This window comes from Pantherophis guttatus, chromosome 1 (assembly GCF_059756535.1).
Source record: "Pantherophis guttatus breed Tessera chromosome 1, ASM5975653v1, whole genome shotgun sequence".
NCBI classification, from domain to species: domain Eukaryota; kingdom Metazoa; phylum Chordata; class Lepidosauria; order Squamata; family Colubridae; genus Pantherophis; species Pantherophis guttatus.
The window spans coordinates 70022034-70047023 of record NC_142063.1 but is presented as its reverse complement, the minus strand read 5'-3'; the positions used below and the strand labels follow the sequence as shown (position 1 = coordinate 70047023).

The following is a 24990-nucleotide window of genomic DNA, read 5'->3' as shown; positions in this document are numbered from 1 at the left end:
GGGAGAGTGCTGACTGCTCTTTAGAAGGCCAGATCCTGAAGATGAAACTCAAATACTTTGGCCCTCTAATGAGAAGGAAGGACTCACTGGAGAAGAGCCTAATGCTGGGAAAGATTGAGGGCAAAGGAAGAAGGGGACGACAGAGAACGAGGTAGCTGGATGGAGTCACTGAAGCAGTAGGTGTCATCTTAAATGGACTCCAGAGGATGGTAGAGGACAGGAAGGCCTGGAGGTATGTTGTCCATGGGTTCGCAATGGGTCAGACACGACTTCGCAACTAACAACAACAACAAGTTTGATATCTCAGTCATCCAGTGAGCTTCCTTGGCTGAGTGGATTAGAAGCAGCTTCTCCTTGCTCCTGGGCCATACCTTAATCACCACTATACCACATGAGTTATAATAATATAATTATAAAATTATAATGCAAATGTGACATAATTAGAAAGTTATTAAATATATAAGAAAGAATCATAAATGATATTTTATCAACTTTATTTACATATTTAAACAAATCAAATTTAGTTTTGGTCCTATCCTTTCCCCTGACTTTTCCTGGTTCAACCAATTTTTTAGAATTTGGTCCCTGGTATGCCAGTCAAAGGCCAAGAAGAGCCACCAGTCCCCACAAAGCTAATTTACAATAGTCCCAAGAGCAATAAATGGAAAGTTGATTTAAAAATCATTTGCTACCACTTCCTATAACAAAACTCTGGGAAGCTGTATATATAGAGAGTAAGGAAGATGACCTTGATGGACATATTCAAACTCTGTTGCCAAAGCAACAGGGGATAAAACATTAAGTCCAGAACATTCAGAAACCACTGAAAACCAACTCAGATACCCTCCTAACTATAAGTCAGAGGAAGTAGTATAACACAATCAGACTTGCAGGACTGCTATCAGTCCTAATAGATAGACCAGGTCAAGAAACCATCACCACAGATAAGCCCTGAAACTATATTGCGATTAAGATAAGGTCTTGAAAGTCTGATTAGGAATTGTATTCCAAACCTCATTTAATCCTAGAAAATGCAAAGAGTTTCAAGGTAAACCTATCATTGGCATGTTTTTTTACCAGCTCATGATAAACAAATGGTGTCCTAAGAGATCACAGCTAAAGTAGTGAATGAGCATCTATGCATTTCAATACATTATTCATTAACATTTCTATGTGTTGTTTAACCATAAACTCTAGATCCGTTACAAATATTTTGGCATAAAGCAGAAATTAAATCTTTTCAATGACTGGCTTACCTCATAACTGGTTCAGCCATGCTCTGTGCCTGATAGAACAGTGTATAAAGGTAAGGAAGGAGGGAATAGCGCTCCTTAATAGCTTCCCTGATTATCTTTGTGTTCTTTTCCCCAAATAGCCAGGGTTCACGACGTTTGGTATTCATACTGGCATGGCCTCTGAAGAAAGGCTGCAAAGCCCCAGCCTGATACCATCGAACCAGTAGTTCTGGTTCTGGATTTCCAATAAATCCACCTACATCCGCTGGATATCAAAAAAAAATAAAAAAAAATTGTTTTGTCAGAAATTGGTGAGAAATTCAAACTTCTTGGATTGTCCACATTTATTAATAGAGTTATATGCTATGTCCTAAGACCAAACAGGTTAATTTTCAGAAAAATGTATAAATGTTTTACTTAAAAACAAACTCAGACATTTTGAAATGTCTGAGTCTCTTTTTAGACTTCAGAAGCTTCGCCTACTACTTTTTATTTTGTTTTAATGGACTGTAGTATGCTTTCTGAAAGAGGAAAGGATGCCATTTGTCCAGTTAAATGGAGTTGATAAAGAAATATATATCTTACCTCCACAGAAAGAAATTCCCGCAATGCTGATTGTCAGCAACATTGGAATGGAGATTTTCAAGTAACTCCAATCTGCTTTATTGTCTCCAGTCCAAACTGCACCTGCAAATCATAGGGCAAAATTTTAACCCTATCTGTATTTAGCTATAAGGCCAATTGAATTGAATGGGCTTTGCTTCCAAGTATATATCATACTTCATGTCACTACAGATATATGTTGCCGGCCTTACAGTGTTAATGACTAAGTGGAAATTGTATTGTCATGAAAATTGTGTATTGCCATGGATCTACACAATTGCAAAAGGCCTAAGTTTCTTACTTACAACACTGTTTCTGCTTTAAGAAGAGACTGTATTCCACAGTTCTTTATGGTTTGATTTTTAACACATATGCCATGTAATGTGCTATGAATTCATATATGTCTTTAAGCAGTGGTGGGATTCAAATAATTTAACAACTGATTCTCTGCCCTAATGATTTCTTCCAACAACCAGTTCACCAAACTGCTCAGGAAGTTAACAACCGGTTCTCCCAAAGTGGTGCGAACTGGCTGAATCCCACCACTGTCTTTAAGGCTGTAAGTATATTTTGGAAAATAATTCAGCAGAGGCATCTTTGTGCACATTTATGTGCCTAAATGATAAAAGCAGTGTTACGCTAATATGACACAAATGCCATGTCTTTCGTATGTGTGACACAGCACAAATAAGATGAAACCGTGGAATTTGCACTCCGTAAGATCCTGTAGATGTCTCTTTAACTAAGTGATTTCCACTATCTTAAAAATCTGGCCATCCTAAAAGTTTGGAATTTGCTCTCCCATTATTTTTTATAATTTTCATTATTTACCTCTTCTTTATTTAATTCATGTATTTATTTAATTTATATGCCGCCCATTTCCCTAGGCAGCTTATAATAATTAAGGTCCAGGATAGATAATATTTTTATTTTTTAAAAAAATCATTTGCTATGTAAAAAGAGGCTAAAGTACAACAGCAAAGCATTTGTTATACTCTCCATCTGTCAGCATGTCAGGTGCTTTGCATGTCTTCACATTTCAAATTCAACCTTTTACCATGTCTCGTATAGCATGACTGTCCCGACTATAGGGACAGAGAGAACATGATTTGTTTATCAATGCATTTTTTTTTTAAAAAAAAGTGATTTAAAAAAATGAAGTTCACCAATACCCTTCAGAAATAAGCAAACAGAATGGTATGGATCTCATTTGGACTCAAGCCAGCAGATGAAATAAATCCGTATTTTCAGTTTAACAGCCTAAATTGTTCTAAATCTGATTAACCAAAGTTCTCTAGAGATCATCTGATTTAACTGTGGATCACAGTAGGATTAAAGGGAATATGTGCACAGAAAAACACATATACTTGCATCTCTTTTACTTTCAAGCATACACAATTGTTCAAATCATTGAATAGCCTAGAAATGGTTAAATCCAGACAAGGGCCATACCAGACAAAGATCAGTCTTCCTCGACACTTACCATACTTCTGTGATCCAGCAAAGAAAGAGCGGGTAAGAACAAAGGGTCTCTCCAGTCCTCCACTTCGTTTCACCAGCCCTTCTGCGGTTGCCATTTGCTGAAAAAGTTATTATTACCAGTACTGTTGTTATTATACTGTTACTATATTATATATCCCATCTTTACTTTGAACAACTCAGGTTGGTTTATTTTCCTCACAACTGTCCCAGGGGTGGGTTCTACTTACCCTTACTACCAGTTCACAACTGGGCCGCGCGCACGCTCTTCTGTGCATGCGCAGAAGCGTTCTGATGACGTCAGGGTCGGTGGGCGGAACCCCCCACCAGTTTTACTACTGGTTCTGTAGAACCGGTGAGAACCGGGGGCAACCCTCCACTAAACTATCCCAAAGGTTCTTGTTCAAAAGGCAACTGGACTCAGTTCAGAACTGAAGAAGCTTCTTGGGTGAGAAGCAAAATGTCTTCAAGGAAAAGCAAAGGAAGTCCAGTTGCTTTTTGAAAAAGCACCTTTGGGACAACCATGACCTGGATGACTGAGAATCTCTGTAGACATTTTATGCACAACTGTGATGGGTTGGCCTGAGAAAGTATGACTGGCCCAAAGTCACCCAGCTGGCTTTCATACCCATCTTTAAGGAGGGACTAGAATGCACGGTCTCCTGTGGCTTATTCAGCACTTTAATCACTATGCAGCACAGTAATGGTAAGCAAAACATTTTTAGCAAATGTTGCAATGGGATTGGAATTATACAGAAGTGAGGGCCAGGAATGATAAAATACAGCAGAAGATATTGAAATAGGAAACATAGAAGTGACACATCTTAGGAACAGAAAGAAAGGAAAGAATGACATGGTATATAATAAAGTAATGTACTTTGTAATGTTTTGGAATAAAATATGATATTGTGCAATATACTTTGCTGAGGTTTGTTTTTAAGTAACATTAACAGCTACAAAGATTTTAAAATAATTTATTATAGTACAAAGATTTTAAAACAAATTATTGTTGTGATTATAATGGCACTATTTTTTTTAATTAATGAATTTATAATCCACTTTGATTAAGGCAACTATAGACAAAATGCAAGATCAGCAGCCACAGGCAATACAATAATAAGAACTACCAGTATTATACCTGTTAATTCAGTTGTAATTGTCCTACCTGGTAAAAGCCATAGAGATTATGAACATCTCGATGTTCCCATTTGCCATAATGAATAGCATCTTTTGACATGCTTTGTTCTATCCCTTTGAAGACTGAAGGCTCATTCATATCATTCCAGATAAAAACAATTTCAGAAGAACTCTGTAGGCCAACATTTAAATTTCTTTAATGTATTAGTTAAGTACAAGAACTATATCTAAATACTTGTATTAATTAATTTTGTCCACACTGCTTTGAAAGGTGTGCTCTTCTTTTTCTTGCCTCTTTGCCTGTCTCTTGCGCCTGAGACCCAACTGAGCAGAGAATGATAATCAGATATGAAGGTTTCCTTCTTGGGGGTTATTCAGAATGGGGATACCTCACATACCTTCTCAATTCAAATAGACGTTAAACCAAATAAAGTATTTAAGATGGTACATTCCACTTATTTCCAACTTTAACTCAAATGGAATTTGCATGAGCTAAAAGTTCTCTAGATATCTTACGCAGAGATGACTGTCAGAGATGACAGATATTTCCAAAATTAAGCAACCCAGCTAGTATAGAAATCACATTAATAGATAGTAATATTCTGTGGATCTTGACCATATTATTACAAAACACAAACCTTGTATGTTTTGAAGTCAAACTGATCTGCATACCATTGTCGGACTTCAGGATTGGTAAAATCCAGGTATGATGACAGACCTGCAGATGTTAAAATTGTATTATATTTGCAGGAAGAAAAAGCAAAATTGGATTTTTCTTCTGTGTCATATCCCATTCCAGTAATAGAAAATAATGTTCAAGCCAATGTAATAATACATGAGACAGATACTTATTATTGTCATTTCTGGTTCTGACAAATGTTAAGATACAAATAAGAAGAGAGGCAGAAATAGAGAGAAATCTGTCAATTGTGAAGATAAGGATCTTATCGATTGATTTCAAATAGGTCAATTACAATTAATGAGAAAATCCATTTTGATCTAACCTCCTATGTGCTTCTTTGAAGTGATTTATAAAACAAAGAGACTTTATTACCTGGCCAGCAGCGACCCTCAAAATCTTCACCATTACGATCTTTTATAAAGAATCCTTTCGCTTTTGCTTGTGAGTAGATAGTGTAAAGAGGATCAATCTTAAGATGTGGGTCCACAATGACAACCAGCTGCCAACATGAGAGATAATAACACAGCCTTATTGTTGACTGAATAATATGTTGCGGGAATGTTTAGAATAGCCTTCCGTAAGCTGATATTCTCTTCTAGATGCTTTGGATTCATAATTGCCAGAATTCCCAGTTAGACTGGCTTTCAGCAAATTAAAGCAGATGGAAAAGCATATGTAAGAAGGCAAAAATTTTCCCAAGTTAGCTGGGGAAAAACAGAGAATGCTTAGACTATTAAAGAGAATTTGCTAATATGATTGTTTTCTTCCGTAGATGTATTTCTTTCCAAACAACATTTATTTTAAAAATTTCAAGGAAATGGATGCTTTCAGTAGCCAATGGATACAAAAAGCCACGTAGCTACATTACTTTCCCTCTATTTTTAGTGCATTACATACCTTGCGTTTTTTCTTCATAAGTATCTGCTTCTGCATCTTCTCAGGATTGGGAAATCTCTTCTTATCCCAAGTGAAGTACCGTTTGCCATCAGTGTGCTCAATGTCTAGCCATATGACATCATAGGGGATGTCAAAGGTATCAAAACCTGCATCTACTTTTTCTACGTCATCCTCATCTTCATAATTCCAGCGGCATTGATGGTACCCAAGAGAGAAGAGGGGAGGCAGAGCCTGAGTGCCTATGAGGAAAAGGAAGAGGGGAAAAAAATTGTGCTGCGATTCAAAATATAACTAAGGACATATTAAATGATAAATATTTCATTTTTACTCTTCCACTTAGTAGAAATAATCAGGATAGGTTTCCATGCCATATGTTGTATAGTTGATAGATTAATTATGGAAAACTACATAAAGGAAATTTTTTCATAAGCCAATACCTGTTAGCTGTCCATACTGCTTAAAAATATCAAAAGGACTGGGTCCCTTTAAGATGAACATGTCAATTATTCCACTTTCTGACATCCAGCGCACATCAGTTTGAGGCACCACCCTCTGCTTGGACGTGTTTGGAGTTTGGGAAGGTAAAACCTTTAAAACAAACATATAAGAATACTTACAAATAGTGTTAAATGCATTTATTAAAAAATAATAAAGTTAGGATAAAAAATTCTTTAAAAAGTTTTCCAGCATTAATGATAACTTCCAGTGACCAAAATGGCTTGAGGTGATGATATATCTTTTATAAAATATTTTATAATATTTTATTTATTTTATATTTTTTCCTTTGCCGCTGCTCCGGGCTTCGGAAGACCTCTGCCCTTTGCAGAGCCAGGCGACGTGACCAAGCCTCTTAACGAAAATCAACAGATGGTTTAATTAAAAAGGACGAGATTTGGACTTGGGACCCTAAATCGCAAGTATTTTTAACGATTTTACAAGCGTTTTTAAGTGAAGGAAAAAAAAAAGTTTAAAATGGCGACTGCTGAGGCCTGAGAAGAAGAAGAAAGCCGAAAGCGAAAGTCCTTCCGTAACAAGCTACAAAGTAGCGGAATAAACAGTGCTGGCTAGAATCTAGAAGAAAAATATCTATTTTAAGTTTCTTTTTTCTTGGAGATTTGATATTGATCTTGTTTGGGGAGAAGTTTTCTTTCTTCAAAAAAGAGTTTGTCTGTGTGGCAGGATGGCGTTAAAACTAATAAAGCCTGACAAACAAGCAGCGGGGGGGGGGTGTGTTCCCCCATTTACAATTATGCGAACAAGTTTCGAGCTTACAGACTCAGAAGAATGGCTTTAATTTAAAAGAATTTGTCCTGGAGGAAATGGCAAGATATCACGAGACTGTGAACCAGAATTTTGAAAAATTTAGGCAGGAAATTAAAGAATTGATACAACTAAAGTATGATAATTTGCAACGAAAGATTGTAACAGTGACTAATGCTTTTTCAGAAATAGTTATAAAGATGGATACAAATATTAAGTTATTAGAGTCTAAAATGGAGGAAGCTGATGATAAGATTTATAATTTGGACAATAAAATACAAAGAATTGAAAATGATTTGATAAATATTCAAGACAATAGTTTAGAAGTAAAGTCTAAAAAGGAAGCTGGTCACGAGACTTACAATGCAGAAGATATAAAGCAAGGGATTGAAAAAGAAGTTACAATTATGCAATATAGGCTCACGGAATTCGCGGTTAGAATGAGAGGGTTACAGGAAAATAATAGAGATGATTTAAGAAAAATATCTGCTCAAGTTTTGGCCGGGATTTTAAAGGTTCATCCTGAGGAGGTATCTTGTAAGATTGACAAGGCCTATAGAGTAAATTCTTGGATTGCAAAGCAAAGGCAATTGCCTAGAGATGTGGTGATTTTACTTTACAGATAAAGAAATAAGAAATGATATTGTGCAAAAATCCTTTAATTCTACTCTACAATTGTATGGAAGAAAGATCTGGATATATAAAGAGTTGCCACCCAAGATGTTAAAAGATAGAAAGAAATTTGGATTTTTGGTGACTGAGCTAAACATCTCATTCAGGTGGGACATTCCAGTAGGCATAATATTGAGATATCTAGGAGAAAGATATCAACTAAATACTGTTGAAAAAGCGGAAGAATTTTACTACAAGGTTCTCAAAAAGCAAAATCAACAAGAGATAGAAATTCAGGATAAGCAGAAGGAGGTGGAAGTAATAGAAAAACAACAAGTTACAGAGGTTTTTGTAGATGAGCCGCTTCTGGATTCTCCTTCAGAGGTCTCAGCTGGACTATTTATAAATACAAGAGAGGCGGCTTTGGATTCTAATGTGAGGACTTATCAAGTTACAGACCAGCATGGAAATCAATCAGTTGATATACAATTCATAGAACCAGAATGGAGATTTAAGCCACAAAAGCAAAACCAACAAGATCAAGTTATAGATCAGCATGAAAATCAAACAGTTGATATACAATTTATAGAAAGGAAACCAGGATGGAGATCTAACCCACAAAAAGTCAAGAAAAGAAGAAGCAGGTCTCACAAAAACAAAAACTTTTAAACTAAACAACAGTGTAATGCCAGTTATCTAAGAGATGATTGAATATATGAAAAGATAGCTGAGGCAAAGTATTGGTTTATATTATCTTGAGGAGAGTGACAGACCTCTGCAGTGCTGTACTTTTGGGATGTGAAAAGGGCCTTAAACTGAATGGATTGGAACTATCTTTTTTTGGATTCTTTGATAAATGTACTACGTTTATGCTGAGCTACAAGGCAAGAGAGTTATGGGATTGGGGCACGCAGATGATCTGGTTGTTACTCTATTACGGTGGTTGGAATTAATAATTTAGATGAAAGACACTACTATAGACACTATATGGAATACAAATATATAGTCACTCGGGTGGTTTTTTTTTTTTTTTTAGAAGATATTTGCTATTGATGGGGGCAGATGGTAATTGAAGATACCGCACATACTGTTGGAATTAGGATGTGATGTTACCCTAATATGGGTGATGGAGTTAACAATCCAGCTGAAAGACATTACAGAAGATATCATATGGATTACAAGCTTAAAGTCATTTTAAGAGGATTTTATTTACATAAGGGAATACTTTTTAGTGGTATGGGCAGAAGAATAAAGATATTAAGAATTATTAAGTATGGTAGTCCTGTAGGAAAGCGGGTGGAGACAGGTTAGCTTATTGATTGTTTAGTTTAAGAAAAGGGATATTATGTTTAGATATGAATATATGTAAAAGATTTGAGTTAAGAGATATATCTATGGGGGTGAAGGAAATGGGCAGACTATGAGTTGAATCAATGTTAAATTAGGAATTATTATATAGTCTTATAATGGAAGGTTGCTTTGAAATGTTATATTAATATAATAAAAGATTTGATTTAAGAGATATATGTATGGGGGGTAGAAAAAGGGTAGATTATGAGCAGAAATTGCTAAACTGGGAGATATAATAATATTATTATGCTAAATTAGGAGTTATTATATAATGTTATAGTAGAATGTTATTTTGAAATGTATAGTATAAGGGGGATATAATAATATTATTAGAAAGAAAGGGTCAGCGTATGGGGGATGGAGCAAGGGGATGGTAAAGTATTATATAATCTGTTATGAATTTGGGTTTTACTTTGAAGAAGCCACAGGGGGAGGGGAAGGTGAGGGGGGGTTAGGGAGGAGGGGGGGGAAAAGGGGGGGAAAATTTGTATTTGAAAAACTTTTTCAATAAAAAAAAAAAGATATTTTATAAAGTTATTAATTCTTACACAATGCAGCAATACCTCCATGCAGAACATATTCCACCTCTCCTTCATTGAAGCTTTTGTAGAAATCTCCACCAATGTTTCTGAGGAATTTAGCCAAAAGACTCCAATTGTCTGATCAGGCTTATGGGCTAAGAGTAAGGGCACTGAACCATAAATGCCCATTTTGCTGTGGATGGTATACCCGAAGACATCTAGATTATAAAGCCGGTAGACATCATCATCACTGGAACACAAAGACAAATGAATTGTTTGTAGAGATATTATTTTATGTCATCCAATGTGAGAAGAGGGTATTATATTGCCACAACTGCCTTGTGGTGCTATGGAATAAGTTTTCCACAGTAATAATTTATACAAGTTTTCCTTGTCCTGATGTTTTTCCAGTTTTGTTGCAGTTCAGTTATCATAACACGTAGTGCATAAGGTGATAGCTAGATTGCTGAGTAAGATGTCTGGTTCTGATCATCAGTCCATCTGTTCACCCAATCGGATTTGTATCCCAACTTTCTATATCGCTATTGAATCAACCATGCTGGCTTTCAGTATTCATCAACCGAGACCATTTTATGCAACATGCCTGTATTTGCTCCTCCTTCTCCTTGCTCAGTCACAGCATATCACATGGTGTCAACCTGATGGTGAGGCTACTTGCAACAGTGGGCACTCCTTTGGAGCAACTCATTCAGCTAATCATGGCTGTGTAGCTCATACTGGCTTTTCCACTTCACTTGGATCTTTCAGGATCTGTTCTGCCCAGCTATGGACCCCAAAGAACGCAGCACACACAAAGTCTGTACAAACATTAGTTTACTAAATTAAATCAGTCTTTTTCAAACAAAGGCTGTTAATTAACTTTCTTAACAGCCTACAAGAATCCAAAGAATAAATAATCGTAATCTTACTATGGTTGGCAGAAAGCCCAGAAGCAATTTGCAGAGAACTAAGATCAAGACACGAAGAGAGTGAACGAAGTTGTTCTCTGCAAATTGCCTCAGTCGTCGTCCTTCCTTAAATAGGCTAAGGGCCAATTAGCCCCAAGCCTTACTCTCGAGACCTCCTCCTGAGGAGCCACTCCTGCCTTTTGGCAGCTCTGCGTGCCCGTGCATCGAGAAGAGGCTCTTCCTCTTCTTCCTCTTCACTTACGGAAGCTTCTGGAAGTTCTGAAGGCCCTGGCTGAATCCCCGCCTCTGGCACATCTTCTCCAGCCTCCTCATTGTCCGACTTGAGTGCCAGCTGTACAGCCTGCTGGCGCAGCACCACACCAGCCTCCTCACTGTCGGAATCAGCTACTAGCTGCACAGGCCGCTGACGGGCCACAACAGGATCTTGGTGGAGGATCTTGCAATCCTAGATGCTATTGCTGCCTACAGATTGCTCAAGACTCATTCTAATTACCGAAGTAGTCTGTAAGCAAAACTAGCATTTAGTAGTGCGATCAAAAGAACCCTTGAAAGATCATGAATGACTCCGAAGGGATGACGTCTTTTATCATGAGTGGAGTGAGTTTTTTTTTAAAAAAAGGACAATAGTGCTTGCTGTGAGAAAGCCATATGATGCCTTGTGATCTTTTGCAGCAGAAAAGATGAACAAATCCTGGTACACCGCACAGACAACTTGACCCCAGCAATAAATGTATTTTTATTTTTTGTTTATTATAATCCATCTCTCATTTTGTTCACACTTAAAATATCCAAAAAAGTCCCCAACTTGAATGGGTATAATGAAATGCAGGTAGTCCTCAACTTACAACGGTTCATTTAGTGACAATTTGAAGTTACATCATCACTGAAAAAAGTGACTTATGTCCGTTTTTCACACTTACGAGCATTGCAGCATCCCCATGGTCACGTGATTTACATTTGGATGCTTGACAACTCACATTTATGATGTCCCGGAATCATGTGATTGCCTTTTGTGATCTTCTGGCAAGCGAAGTCAATGAGGAAGCCAGATTCACTTAACAACTGCCTTACTAATTTAACAGCTGCAGGGATTCACTTAACAAATGTGGCAAGAAAAGTCATAAAATGGGGCAAAGCTCACTTAACAACTTTCTCACTTAACATAAATTTAGGGCTCCATTGTGGTCGTAAGTCGAGGACTACCTGTATGCATTTTAGTTTTCAACAACAGGTAAGCAAAACTGTGGATAATGACACAACTGAATATTGAGGATCATCTCTCCCTGTTAACGTATTGCTGTTGTGTACATCGTGTTTTGTAAATTGGTTCGAGATATGCTTTTGTATGGAAGCGGCACATGTTATACTAAATAATATCAGCTAGGGATTATACAGATTGATATCCTATGTATTTGGAGGTCAGCAAAACAGGAAAGGGTGCTTCATGCTATAAATAGCACATTATTTAGTGAAGTTATCTGTCATCAACATCTCGCGTCACTGCATGGGTGAATGCTGTTCATACTCTGTGTTATTCTGCAACAGGCAGTGCTGGTGTCAGATTATAGTTGGCTGGATGTATGGTAGTGTTGTAGCTCCGGCTATAGAGGAAAATCATAGCTGTTCTGAGTTAACAATGACTATCCAAATATAAATGTGTTTATTCAGAAATAAATCACAAACTGTTCTATAAGGCTTGCTTCCTAGCAAATACACTTAGGATAGCAATCTTGGAATTGTACATAGCCCATTTTTTCTTGTAAAAATGTATACATGTCTAGGCATTTGTAGATTACATAAAGGTATTTGTATGTTACAGATCAGGGGTCAGCAACCTGCGGCTCTGGAGCCGCATGTGGCTCTTTCACCCCTCTGCTGCGGCTCCGTCACTCAAAATATGCGTCACAACTGCCAATGTGCCACACCCGCTGGCAAATGATTTATTGAATTTTTCAACCATGGATAAATCCAAGAAAAGAAAAGTTTCAGAAGAAAACAGAACATTTAATTCAACTACATAGGCTAGTTTTGTGGCTGCTCGAGAAATAGTCAGGCACGGGAAGGGTTTTGTGGCTCCCGGTGTTTTCTTTTCTGTGGGAAACGGTTCCAAATGGCTCTTCGAGTGTTTAAGGTTGCAGACCCCTGTTACAGATTGTCCTTGATTTAAGACCACAATTGAGCCCAAAATGTCCATTGCTAAGCAACAGAGATGTTAAGTGAGTTTTGCTCCATGTATGACCTTTCTTGACACAATTGTTAAGTGAATCCATGGACCTGTTAAGTTAGTATCATGGTTGCTCAATGAATCTGGCTTCCCTATTGACTTTGCATGTCAGAAGGTCACAAAAGGTGATCGCATGACCCCCTGGACACTGCAACTGTCATAAACACATGCCAGTTGCCAAGTGTCTGAATTTTGATCAGGTCACCACAAGGATGCTGCAATGGTCATAAGTGCAAAAAATGCTCATTAGTCACTTTTTTTCTGTGCCATTGTAACTTTGAAACGTCACTAAACAAATGGTTTAATCAAGGACTACCTGCATACATTTTGCTGAGCATTGAATCCTGCGGTGAATGTAAAGGGAAGGGCAGAACAGACTGAGCATGTCCTCCATTCTGTTTTTCTTGCAAGGGAAACTCTATGGAGATTCTCAGTCATCCAGATCATGTTTGTCCCAAAGAGGCAACTGGACTTTCTTGTTTTTTCTTTGAAGATGGTTCACTTCTCATCCAAGAAGCTTCTTCAGCTCTGACTGGATCCTTCCATTCTCCACCATCCAGTCAGAGCTGAAAAAGTTTCTTCGTTGAGAAGGGAACCGTGTTCAAAGAAAAAAAAACAAGAAAATCCAGTTGCCTCCTGGAAAAGCACCTTGGGACTTGCAAGGGATATTTGAAAGAAAATATTTATCTAGAATGTAACTCTTGGGAAAACATTGTAACCGCAAAGAAAGCGAAAGGCCACCTTCAGCAATTGACTGCTCTGAAGCTTTTATGTTGAAGAAAACAGGAGATGAGGAGCAAGAAGCAGGAAAAACAGAAGCATGGGAATGCCTGGGTGATTAAAGCTGTCTTGAGTCTAAATGGCTCCAGTAAATGAGGAAGGTGCTTAAAAGCCAGGGGAGCGGAAGCTGATTGGAAACATTTGTTTATTGTTAGGTTTTAATTCAATCCTTTCAACAGAAGGTGTGGTACACAGCACTTCCTTCTCTTCTTTTGCCCTCTCCCCCAATAACAAATCTGACAGAGAGGTTAGGCAGAGACAAGATGACCTTCAAAGTCACCCACTGAACTTCCAAAGCTAAAAGGAATAGGAGTCTTGGTCTTCCCTGTCCTAATCCAATTAATCCTTCACCATTGCTCCACACTGGCTTTCAGGAAAGGATCATTTGAATGGATTAGCAGTGCTGTCTAGGGAATGCTGTATGACATTCTAGGTGTTAGGAGAGAGGCTGCTGAGCTACTTCCTCCTGGTAGTGAATGTGGAACACATTCATTTCATGTTATACCATTAATTTGGCATAGCTATGATTGTTAGTAGCCAAAAGCCCCCAGATCTTGACTAAAAGCCTTGAGCTATGGTGACATTCAGAAAATTTCACTATCTTTTGATGCTTATTTCATTACCTGGTATTTTTCAAGAGGAGGGTTTCTGCATGCTGAGGTATTCCATAGAGATGTTCAAATCCATGCAAAGAAACATCTAAACCTACACTGCTAGGACCTGTATTAAGACAGAGTAGCATTGTGAGGAACTGAAAACACAGGGCAGCATGAAAAAGTAAATTTTGAGCAATACAAAAATCATCAGCCACGCGACCATCCGCCATGTTAATGAGTTCATCAAAACCTGGAATTCTACAAGCAATTCTATCAACAGACACACTGAGTTACAACCAGCCTACGAATTCCTCAGAATCCAAATCAACTGCACAGCCAACCAGAGACAGCACCGAGGCTCAACCAACCCATGGAATTCCCACCACCACCACCAGCAGTTCAACTCCCAACAACCCTGACCTGAGGTAATCTCCTTATTACAAGACCCATTACAAGACCTATCACAAGACTCACTGATAGCTCACAGATCATCTATCCCAAGATCAAATGTTTGACACGTTCACACCTGAAGCCCTTATAAACAGAAGAACACTGACACTGATATCCTCTAAACTCCCCTGAAAATGTTACCTAGCCTGGTAATGAAATGTCCAGAAATTAACCCACAAGCTCAAGAGAACGAATCTTCACCCTCATACATTAGTATGATTGAGAGAAAGGACAACATTTTCAATTATTAGACAATAGCTAAACATTGGCAACTTGATATGCTATCCTCATTATCCCAAGGTAGCAAGCAATGATCCCCAATATTTTTATAATTACTTTTACAAAAATGGAAATGACCCAAGTTTGCATGATATCCAGGTTTTCACATAAAAATTGATGAGATTTCAATCGAACTGATCAAATTCAGAGCTGAAAAAGAATGATGGTCTCTGAGCCACTTACCATTAGCTTTGATATCTAAAAAGTTGCCAATTTTTTCTTCCCAGAGACCTAAATGTTCTTCAGTTTCCTTAGATAAAAGGAAAAGAGATGTAACTCTATCATGGACTAGCCAACAGAACCTAGCATAGTCTAATAATACAATCAGTTTACAATCTAGCTCTGAGTTACAACTAATTCCAAGCAATATTCTACAATGAAATCACTGAACATTTCAGACCATGCCCTAGTTAATAATTGTCAGTAACTGGCTTATTTCTGTTGTACCCAAATAATGCACTGATCCCTTCCAGATTCATATTATTATTGTTTAAAGAATTTTTTAAATCAAAACTTATTATTTCCACCATAGGACTGATTTGTCCCTTGGACAAACTGACCAGATAAAAATCCATACATCTACAATAGATTAAATTTACCTTAAAAGAGTCTGCCAATCCACTTTCCTCTTCTTGTGAAGTAGATTTCCTTTAAAAATTAAATGTATTCAGTGTTTAATTACAAGCAGATCATCAAAATAAAAATTATTTTAGAATAAAAAATAATAATTATAAAAATAATTTAAGAGCCTTGGTGGTGCAGCAGATTAAAGCACTGTTAAGTAACACCAGCTGCCTGCAATTACTGCAAGTTCAAATCTCACCAGGCTCAAGGTTGACTCAGTCTTCCATCCTTTTGAGGTAGGTAAAATGAGGACCCGGTTTGTGGGGGCAATAAACTGACTTTGTATAAAAAAGAACATCGCTGGGGGGGGGGGGGAAAGCCCTACTAAGCAGGTTTATACAAAAGTATGAAGGCTATTGCTTAATGCATTGTAAGCAGCCTTGAGTCTCCGGAAAAGGGCGGCATATAAATCGAACCAATAAATAAATAAATAAATAAATAAATAAATAAATAAATAAGAATGTTAATTATCCCAACCTACAATAATTGATCTGATACCGATATTGCTTTCTGTATGTTTAATGATATATTTTTGTCTTTTTTCTGTTTGTTCCTTTTCCTTTTTTATTTCCCCTTTCTTTTGTATATTAAAGCAATATCATACCTGCTTTGAGGTGGTGACTGTAGGTGTTCCAAATACAACAGGCCATTGGAATTGATGCTCAGTAAAATTTCATCCTTAGAAATAAGATGTATTTGAAAAGGTTTTGCCATTATATGAATCTGCTGGTCTTGCTCAGCACCTACCAGCACAAGTTTGTCTGCATCTTTCTCTGATATCTTCAGCCTTGGAAATGGAAAAAGGAAAAAGACCAGCACAGATAGCTAAACATTCTAAAAAAAAAAAAAAAAGCTATCAATTCTAGCAAAAGAAACATTAAGCATGGAGTGTACATAAAAAATTATTGGGTTATGACAGAAAAACTGCTCATGGACTGTTTATCAGCTGAATGGGAAGACTGACCAAGATTATTCAGTGTACCCAGGGTTAAATGCTGTATTTAATAACTGAGCTGTTTCCTATATGATTTATAATGTGGATATTTTTGGTTAGTTTTCTAACTGGTCCTCTTTTTCTTTCTGTATTTTTCTCTTTATATGTTAAAGCAAATAAAAATTAAAAATTGTAATACATGGAAAGGACAAAGGTTCCTCACTACGTACTAGTGAGTGAGATCACTTTTGCAATATTATAAATAAATAATTAAATAAAGTATGCCAGATTCTGCTTGGCTGTGAGTCCTTCCAAATATCCTTCAGATGTTTTGATCTATAGCACCCATTATGTAAAGTATAAGGCTTTATACTTATATAAAGTATTATGTATAAAAGTATAAAGTAAATTAAGTTTTTGCTTAATTTTTATTCTCATTTTAAGATCACAGGAAGCGAATTTCATTTTATTTAAAGCAATTTAAATGACAGGGGTGCTAAATAGGAAAAAAAAATGCTAAAATGCTAATGTGAAAAAACTCTCAAAATATTATATGTGAAGAACATAGATGTATCCTACACAAACCCTAGCTATCTGTACTGTTCAATAATAAACATTTATTTGAATGATGAAGACCCAGTGTGAAGTCCATATTTATTCCATATGTAGTAAAATATCTGACACCATATTCCTTCAAAAAATTCTCCTGATATTTATTTTCTAAACTGGAGAGCTAAAACTCAACTTATATAAATACCCCAGTGGCAAAAAGAGGACTTGTTCCCAATCTACATCTGATCTAAGGTATCACTTTCCATAACTTACCTCAAGCTAGCTGGTTCCTGTATGAGAACATCAGGGACTTCATATCTTGGCTTGAGTGGATTTACCTCATTTATTTTAAGTCTGAAAATATTGCCCTCTATTTCATACATTTCTACTGAAAGAGTTACCTAGTAATTGAATAAGCACAGTAAACCAATTAGAGAATACTAATATGCTATACTAGACAAAACACCAATTTCTCACAAAACATTCATTTTCTTATTTTTTTATTATTTATTCAAAATAATAAAAAAGACAGTTTCAACATACTGTAAGTTTTCTACTGAAAAGACTTATTTGTGAGTGTTTGCTACCAAACAGATTAGCAGTAAATCAGTAATAACAAAATACAGTACCTAATGGCATTCTAAACTGCTTTCAGCAATAAAGTTCGCGCTGAAAATTTATACTTTTCTGATCATCTTAAATTAAATGGGAATAGCTATATCATTTGTTATTCTAGGTATTTAATATTGTGATCCTCTACATATTCAAGCAGGAGCGTGACTGAATTCAGTTGACCAGATATCTGAATAGATATGAATTGAATTGAATTGTATATTTTTATCTATCTATCTATCTATCTATCTATCTATCTATCTATCTATCTATCTATCTATCTATCTAATTTTTATGTTGCCCATCTCCCTTATAAAGTGATTATGGGTAGCTTACAAGTTTTAAAATAAGTAGAAAAATAATTAAAATAATTGAAACATTTTAGACTCTAGGTACCCATATTCCAATATGGGAATATTACCATTCCCATGGTAATATTCTCCTTGCAATTAATCAGGGCAAAAGACAATCTGATGAAGGCACCATTCATGGTTTCAGTAGAGTTAAGAAACATCTCTTGAAATCCCTGACCTTTTCTAACTTCAGAGCTAAATACTGCTCTGATTTGTATGCTTTGTTCAACCATATTGAACAAATTAATATTTGGGTTTCCTAACATAACCGTTACATTTTGACGTACAGACATAATATATAGGTTTCCACAACTTTCTAACCAAACAGATTAGCAGTAAATCAGTAATAACGAAATACAGTACCTAATGGCATTCTAAACTGCTTTCAGCAATAAAGTTCGCGCTGAAAATTTATACTTTTCTGATCATCTTAAATTAAATGGGAATAGCTATATCATTTGTTATTCTAGGTATTTAATATTGTGATCCTCTACATATTCTACATATTTCTAAGCCCATAAATAAATTGTTGTCTGGTTTATCACAAATGTGGATCCAACCATAGTGCTTGGTTAGGCATGATGAAAAATCATGAGTTTCAAAATGATGGTGCACACACCAGCATAAACCGGGCCTTCTTTCACATGCTGGACTTCTTTCATGAAAGAAGGACCAAGGCAGGGCATGAAGGAAGGCCCTGGCTAAAGTGCAAATGGAGACCCTGGATGGGGAGCAAGAGGAATCCTGTCCACATTGGAGTGAAAGAAAGCAACATGAAAGAAGATCTTGGTCAGTACAGCATTAGGGTGCAATGAAGTGGGCAAGATGTTGTGGCAGTTGGCCATAGTAGATAGGTGGGTGGCCAAAAGGCATTAGTAATTGAAGGTGGGCCTGAGGAGTGTTTGAATTTTGAGGGCGCTGCAATGACTGAAACTTTGAGGACCAGCTCCTTTATTCAGCACCATTGTAACTTTGAAAGTTCACTGAATGATTGGACTTTAAATGAGAACTACCTATATGTTGACCTAGCTTCATGGCAGAAACATTTGAAATATTGAAAATAAATTGGTTGATAAATAAAATAATGTATATAACATTAAGGGACGCGGTGGCTCAGTGGCTAAGACGCTGAGCTTGTCGATCGAAAGATTGGCAGTTCAGTGGTTCGAATCCCTAGGGTTGCGTAATGGTGTGAGCGCCTGTTACTTGTCCCAGCTTCTGCCAGCCTAGAAGTTCAAAAGCATGTAAAAAATGCAAATAGAAAAATAGGGACCACTTTTGGTGGGAAGGTGCCTTCCATGCACCTTCGGCATTTAGTCATGCCGGCCACATGACCACAGAGACATCTTTGGACAGCGCTGGCTCTTCGGCTTTGAAACAGAGATGAGCACCGCCCTCTAGAGTCGGGAACAACTAGCACATATATGAGAGGGGAACCTTTACCTTTACTATAACATTAATTATGGAAGGAGAAGCTTTTGAAATATTACATAATACCACTACATATTTGTCATGCAAAGTTCTCAAACGTAAATAAATACTAGCTAATATTATTTAAATACTTCCCAACATGATATAAAATACTACCTAACATCCACCAAATCAAAAAGGTAGACTGATTTTACATGCAAACTGGGCATTCATGTTTTTGATCAATCACACTGAGAGGTACTCCTACCTTGCTATCTTCATTGAAAATTTGGAATTTGACATTGCTGTTGGATAGTTCCACAGTTTGTAGTAAGGCTTGGTATGGTGATTTTCCAGGACATAAACGTTTCTGACGCCTGATGTACCCAACAAAGAACATAAAAATTTATATTACCTGTATTATAGATAAGAATGTGATCATATTTAAAGAGTTGACTAAATCCCAAGAGTTGATTAAATCCCATTAGACCAAATTACATAATTTCAAATCAATATTAAAAAGAGGCATGTTTTGTTATATTTTCATCTTATTTTTATTTCTGATAGGTGGCCATTCTAATTGAATAAATAAATCTGGAATACAGGGTAGAGTTCTGATTATTCGACAAATAATAAAACAGCACTGGATAAAGTGCAGCAGAGGGCAACTAAAATCTGATTACTGAACAGAAGAAACAATTATGATATCTGGCACTCCTATTAGAAAGAAAGAAAGCACACCTGGGGTTTTAAAGTCATTCATGGCATGGAGAAAGTGGACAGGAGAAATATGCTATCCTTTCTCAAAATGCTAGGAAGAGGAGCCATCCAACGAAAATGATTGGAAGGAGATTTAAAAGAACCAAAGGAAAAAATTATTTCCAAGCATGTAATTTAGTTGTGGAATCAGGCAGGTATACTACTGTACTAACTTACAACTTGTCTTGCTAACCCTTGCAATATCAGTTGTCAGGTAACGAAGATGGGAAGAGATATGTCGGTATCTCCTGTTTAGGAACATTCAAAAGGCAGCTGGTTGGTCACAAATTACTGAGGTAATGTCAATCTTACGAGGGAGACCACATCAGGAACTGGACTCTATAGGAAGGCTAGAACTACACTGTGTTGAGGTAGACTATAATAATATAATATTTCTCAGATGCTCAGACTTTTCTCTTTACCAAAGCTTTCTCAGTGTGAAGGTTGGAAGATTTTTCCCCCTCCTCTCTCCCCTTTTTAATCTATATGTTCAAAAAATATTTTTATATTGTTATTTTATATTGGTTTGAGGATTGCTTTATTGTATATTTCACAGTTGTTTTGATTGTAACCTATCTTGGGAGGCTTGACATTTGAGGAAATACATAAAGGGTTTAACTATATTAATGAAACAAATTTAAAATTAGAGCTAGAAGATCCTGGCCAAAAAAACCTGGACCACCACTAAACGGCAGCAAGAGTTAAGGTGAGGTTTTTTTTTTAAATATCTGTGTTGTAAATCATCCAAAATCACATTGGTAGGATGGGCAGTGTAGAAATTTAATAAATAAATACATAAAACTCTTTGTTGCCATGTAGAGGTCATACGGATTTTTTTGCAGCACAGATCTAGTAGCCCTTATAAAGTTCCCCTCAATGCAAATTTTGCACTATAAGATATATTACTGTAATCGCTCTTCAGTGAGAGTTGTGCCATACTTTGTGATGTTATATGAATACAACAGTTGCAGATAACAAAATATTCATAATCTTTACCTGTAAAAGGCAATTTGCTTGCATGTCTTGAAACGGCTTTTATCCACAGCCTCATCTTGAACGCTAAGTACAAGAAAATACAACATTTCTAAAAAGTATAGTGAAGAAACAAAAACTATTTTCCCCTCAGCTATAGACACCAGTACAAGCTTATTCTGATGCATATAATGGAAAATTCTTAAATAATTGCCTGTATTAATTGCATACTGGTCACACTAAGCAATGGATTCTACATTACACGTAATATTTGCAAGAATGATTCACTTTCAGTTTATCAATATTATTCCAAAACAATAAAGTGAAACCTTTATTGCCAGTTGACTGAAAAAATCTAAGTCAACTAAATGAAGACATTCTTATGGTGTCCTTTTAAAATTTTCAAACGGATTATCTTCTTTAAGCAGATATTGACTACTTATTCCAATTCTCAAGTATCCAAACCTGCAAAAGTCAGCTCAACCAGTAAAGTAAACCCGTGTCCAAGGCTGGTATAATGCTCCTTATAAAATTAAGCAACGAACTAATCCATTTCATGTTTTTAATAACATTGTGTTTTTAATATCTTTTTTGTTTTTTATTTTATGCTGCTCAGGGTCGATGGTGGAAAATATGGTTGACAAACAAACAAACATCATATATCTTCACAATTAGGTCAAACAAAACAAAAATAAAACTCTTGTAGGGCGGTAAAATGTATGTTTTCTCACTGCAAGAAACACTAATTCTACTATAATTAAATCAAGGGGTGCTGATTTGATTATATACACACATAGAAAATATTCTGGCACTGCTACCTAGAATTCAACAAGCCAAGCATAAGATTGATTGAAATAGAGAAATGTGAATAAATAATTAACTTCTAAAACCCTAAAAAGCTTTGTATGAGCTTCAACTCATACATATGCACAACCCTTCATGTCAAATGACTGCATGCAGCCCATTTCAAAATATCTGTATTCATATGACTGCAGTAATCAAGTTGCAACAAGACTATCGTATTGAAAAAAGATAAAACAATAGGTTTACATTGTCAACTTTCACTTTCTCAATTAAGCTGCTTTTCCGAGTGTCATGTGATTAATTTTGTATTTCTGGAACTTCTTCACTTTATATTTGCTAGTATAATTGTATTATTTATTACGTATATTAATTAGTGTCAATGCTGTAAATGTATTATTTGCATTCCATCTATGTTTTTATTCTCAGCTCTGTTCTGTAAGCGTGTAGTCTTAATTTCTGCATGAATTCAAACTAACATTTCAGAACTAAAAATTATTTGGATTCTTTTAGAATCATGCATTGTGCTTAAGTAACATTTGCAAATCAGTTACTGCAAATTCATATATATGTATCTACCTGATTTCTTGACTGCTTGATTCCATGATCCGGAGTAAGCTATTTTTGAACCATTCGTTAGGAAACGAAGAGGAAATTCTCTAGCCAATAAGTTTCCATTTCACAGTCCCTTGTTGCATGCTGGGAAATGGAGTTTTTATTTCTGATAGTCCTGCCCACTTCACCAATAACGTGGAAGAGACGACAGCATGCATATGCTTTGCAGCTAGTATTTCTGTAGTGCTCAGAGAGCTGCATTCAGGATAGAACTGAAAAAGTATTACTTCCTATTACTGTTTTCTTAAATCAGTTTAATTGTACAGGAGTATACAAATCCAATAAATGAAATAAATGAAATGAAATGAAGGAGTAAAGTAAGTTATGCCAATTCCTAGTTCCAAAAATATGAATAAAAACGAATATCTACTGAAATATTTTATTCAAAATATTAAGGAAATCTCTTAGTTTTCATTCATCTTTTTTTTTTACCTCCTTGTTTAATTCTATTGTGGCTCTGCCCCCCCCCCTTCTGACAAATTTCCAAGTAATTTCTCTCTGTCCCTTTTGGCACTTTTAAGAGACCATCTGCTATCAACATTTTAGAAAGGCAATTTTCACTGTGTTACCTAAATGCAAAAGCATCCATTTTGCTCTAAGTAAGATATGGTTTCAAACTGAAGGCTGTTTTAAATCTACCATAAAAATACTGAATGGGATTAATTACCCAGCTGTGCCACCATTTATAAAAGTCATTAAAATGCTGTCTGTTGTATAGACACTGCTTGGATCTGTTAATATTTTATTACAATTCTTAATTACCTTTAGACTGAGTGGGTGCAACTCACCCATTCTCCCAAAAAACAAGCAGAGGGCACATTGTGGTTCCAGACTTGGTAGGATTGAATCCCTATCCAAGCCTGCACACTTTCCAGGCACTGGGAGAGGATCTTGACAGTCTCACTTTTAAACCTGGGGCTCCAAGATATAACTGGATTAGTAGATGACCTTACCTGGTGGTTCCATGTAGATATTAAGCAGGAGGGGAGAGAGTGTTGAGTCCTGTGACATTCCACAAAGGAGCATTGTAGAGAGTGAACTCTTCCCCTATCAACATCAACTGGAATAACTCCCCCCCCCAAAGAAAGTAAAGAATCACTATGCCCACAATTCTGAAACCCAAGAGTCAGTGCAGTGGGATACCATGGTCAACAATATCAAAAACCTCTGAGAGATCAAGGAGTGCAAGGATGGATGCACCACTTTGATCTCAGCTCCACCGATCGTCTACAAGTGTGATCAAGACTGTCTTCATTTTGATGACTGAAACAAAGTGCACTAAAACAGTGGTTCTTAAACTGACTCAATTACCCCTTTTCTTGATCTTTAATATCATTATTCCCATAAAACAAATAAAAAAAACAACATCCCAGACTGTTTTATACAGATGACTCAGCAGCAGCAGTCCCAAATTGGGTCCTCCACTCAGAAACAAGCAATTACAAATTGCTCAATTACCCCCAGGTTATGCCCACATTACCACCAAACTTGATTTGGGATTAGCCACCCTAAGAAACCAGTCATTTAAAACCTCATTGCAAAGTTTGTCAGTTGAATGCCTCCATTAGGAAATGTGTGCTCAAAATTTCTCTGTAGAATTAGGACAGAGTGGGTATTTTTTAAGAGCGGATAGAACAGAATCAAACTTAATTCTGGCTCCAAATCAAAGCTATGTTGTAGAATAGCCTGTTGTAAATAAATTTCCTTTGGATCCTGCCTGATTTCTTGTGACTTCATGGTTACACCCAAGTACAGAGAGTTCTTGTACAGATAGTTCTTGATTTACAACAGTTTGTTTAGTGGCTGTTCGAAGTTATGATGACACTGAAAAACTGACTTACGACTGTTTTTCACATTTACAACCGTTGTAGCACTTCCATGATCAAAATTCAGGTGCTTGGCAACTGACTCAAATTTATGACGTTGCAGTGTCCTGGGGTAATGTGATCATCTTTTGTGACAAGCAAAGTCAATGGGGAAACCAGATTCACTTAACAATCGTGTTATTTAACAACTGCAGTGATTCACTTAGCAACTGTGGCAAGAAAGGACAAAACTCACATAACAAATGTCTCACTTAGGAACAGAAATTTTAGGCTGACTTGTGGTCGTGAATCGAGGACTACCTGTAGTTTTCCTAACAACAATGCTTCAGTGGTCGTAGACATCCCTTTCTTCTGGGATATTTTTCATGTCCCATTCTAGCTCACAGCTGTAAAATTTTGCAATGTTCTCCTTTCCAAATACTAACCAGGTCCAATTCTGCTTTTGGAAAATAAACAGTGGTGGCCAGAGGCCTCAAGTCTCTACATAAACATGGGTTT

At 36.5% G+C, this 24990-nt stretch overlaps 1 protein-coding gene across 3 annotated transcripts in view; it reads right to left on the bottom strand.

Annotated features, from left to right (window-relative positions):
• The window catches only part of GANC (glucosidase alpha, neutral C), a 30477-nt gene extending 7731 nt beyond the window's left edge, over window positions 1-22746 (bottom strand). Inside the window, exons 1-17 of one of the 3 annotated variants that reach the window (XM_034417770.3) lie at window positions 22631-22746; window positions 21275-21337; window positions 19788-19896; window positions 17418-17545; window positions 16263-16445; window positions 15634-15682; window positions 15218-15284; window positions 14333-14429; window positions 9804-10026; window positions 6471-6621; window positions 6034-6272; window positions 5509-5635; window positions 5093-5172; window positions 4483-4626; window positions 3322-3418; window positions 1821-1922; window positions 1257-1500 (exon numbers count right to left, since the gene is read on the bottom strand). In XM_034417770.3, the coding sequence (XP_034273661.2) occupies window positions 1257-1500; window positions 1821-1922; window positions 3322-3418; window positions 4483-4626; window positions 5093-5172; window positions 5509-5635; window positions 6034-6272; window positions 6471-6621; window positions 9804-10026; window positions 14333-14429; window positions 15218-15284; window positions 15634-15682; window positions 16263-16445; window positions 17418-17545; window positions 19788-19896; window positions 21275-21337; window positions 22631-22656 (2129 nt within the window). In that variant the 5' untranslated portion in view covers window positions 22657-22746. The remainder of the gene's footprint in view (window positions 1-1256; window positions 1501-1820; window positions 1923-3321; window positions 3419-4482; window positions 4627-5092; window positions 5173-5508; window positions 5636-6033; window positions 6273-6470; window positions 6622-9803; window positions 10027-14332; window positions 14430-15217; window positions 15285-15633; window positions 15683-16262; window positions 16446-17417; window positions 17546-19787; window positions 19897-21274; window positions 21338-22630) is intronic. The other 2 variants (XM_034417771.3, XM_034417772.3) reach the window with 2 other exon arrangements.
• Window positions 22747-24990: the final 2244 nt, after the last annotated feature.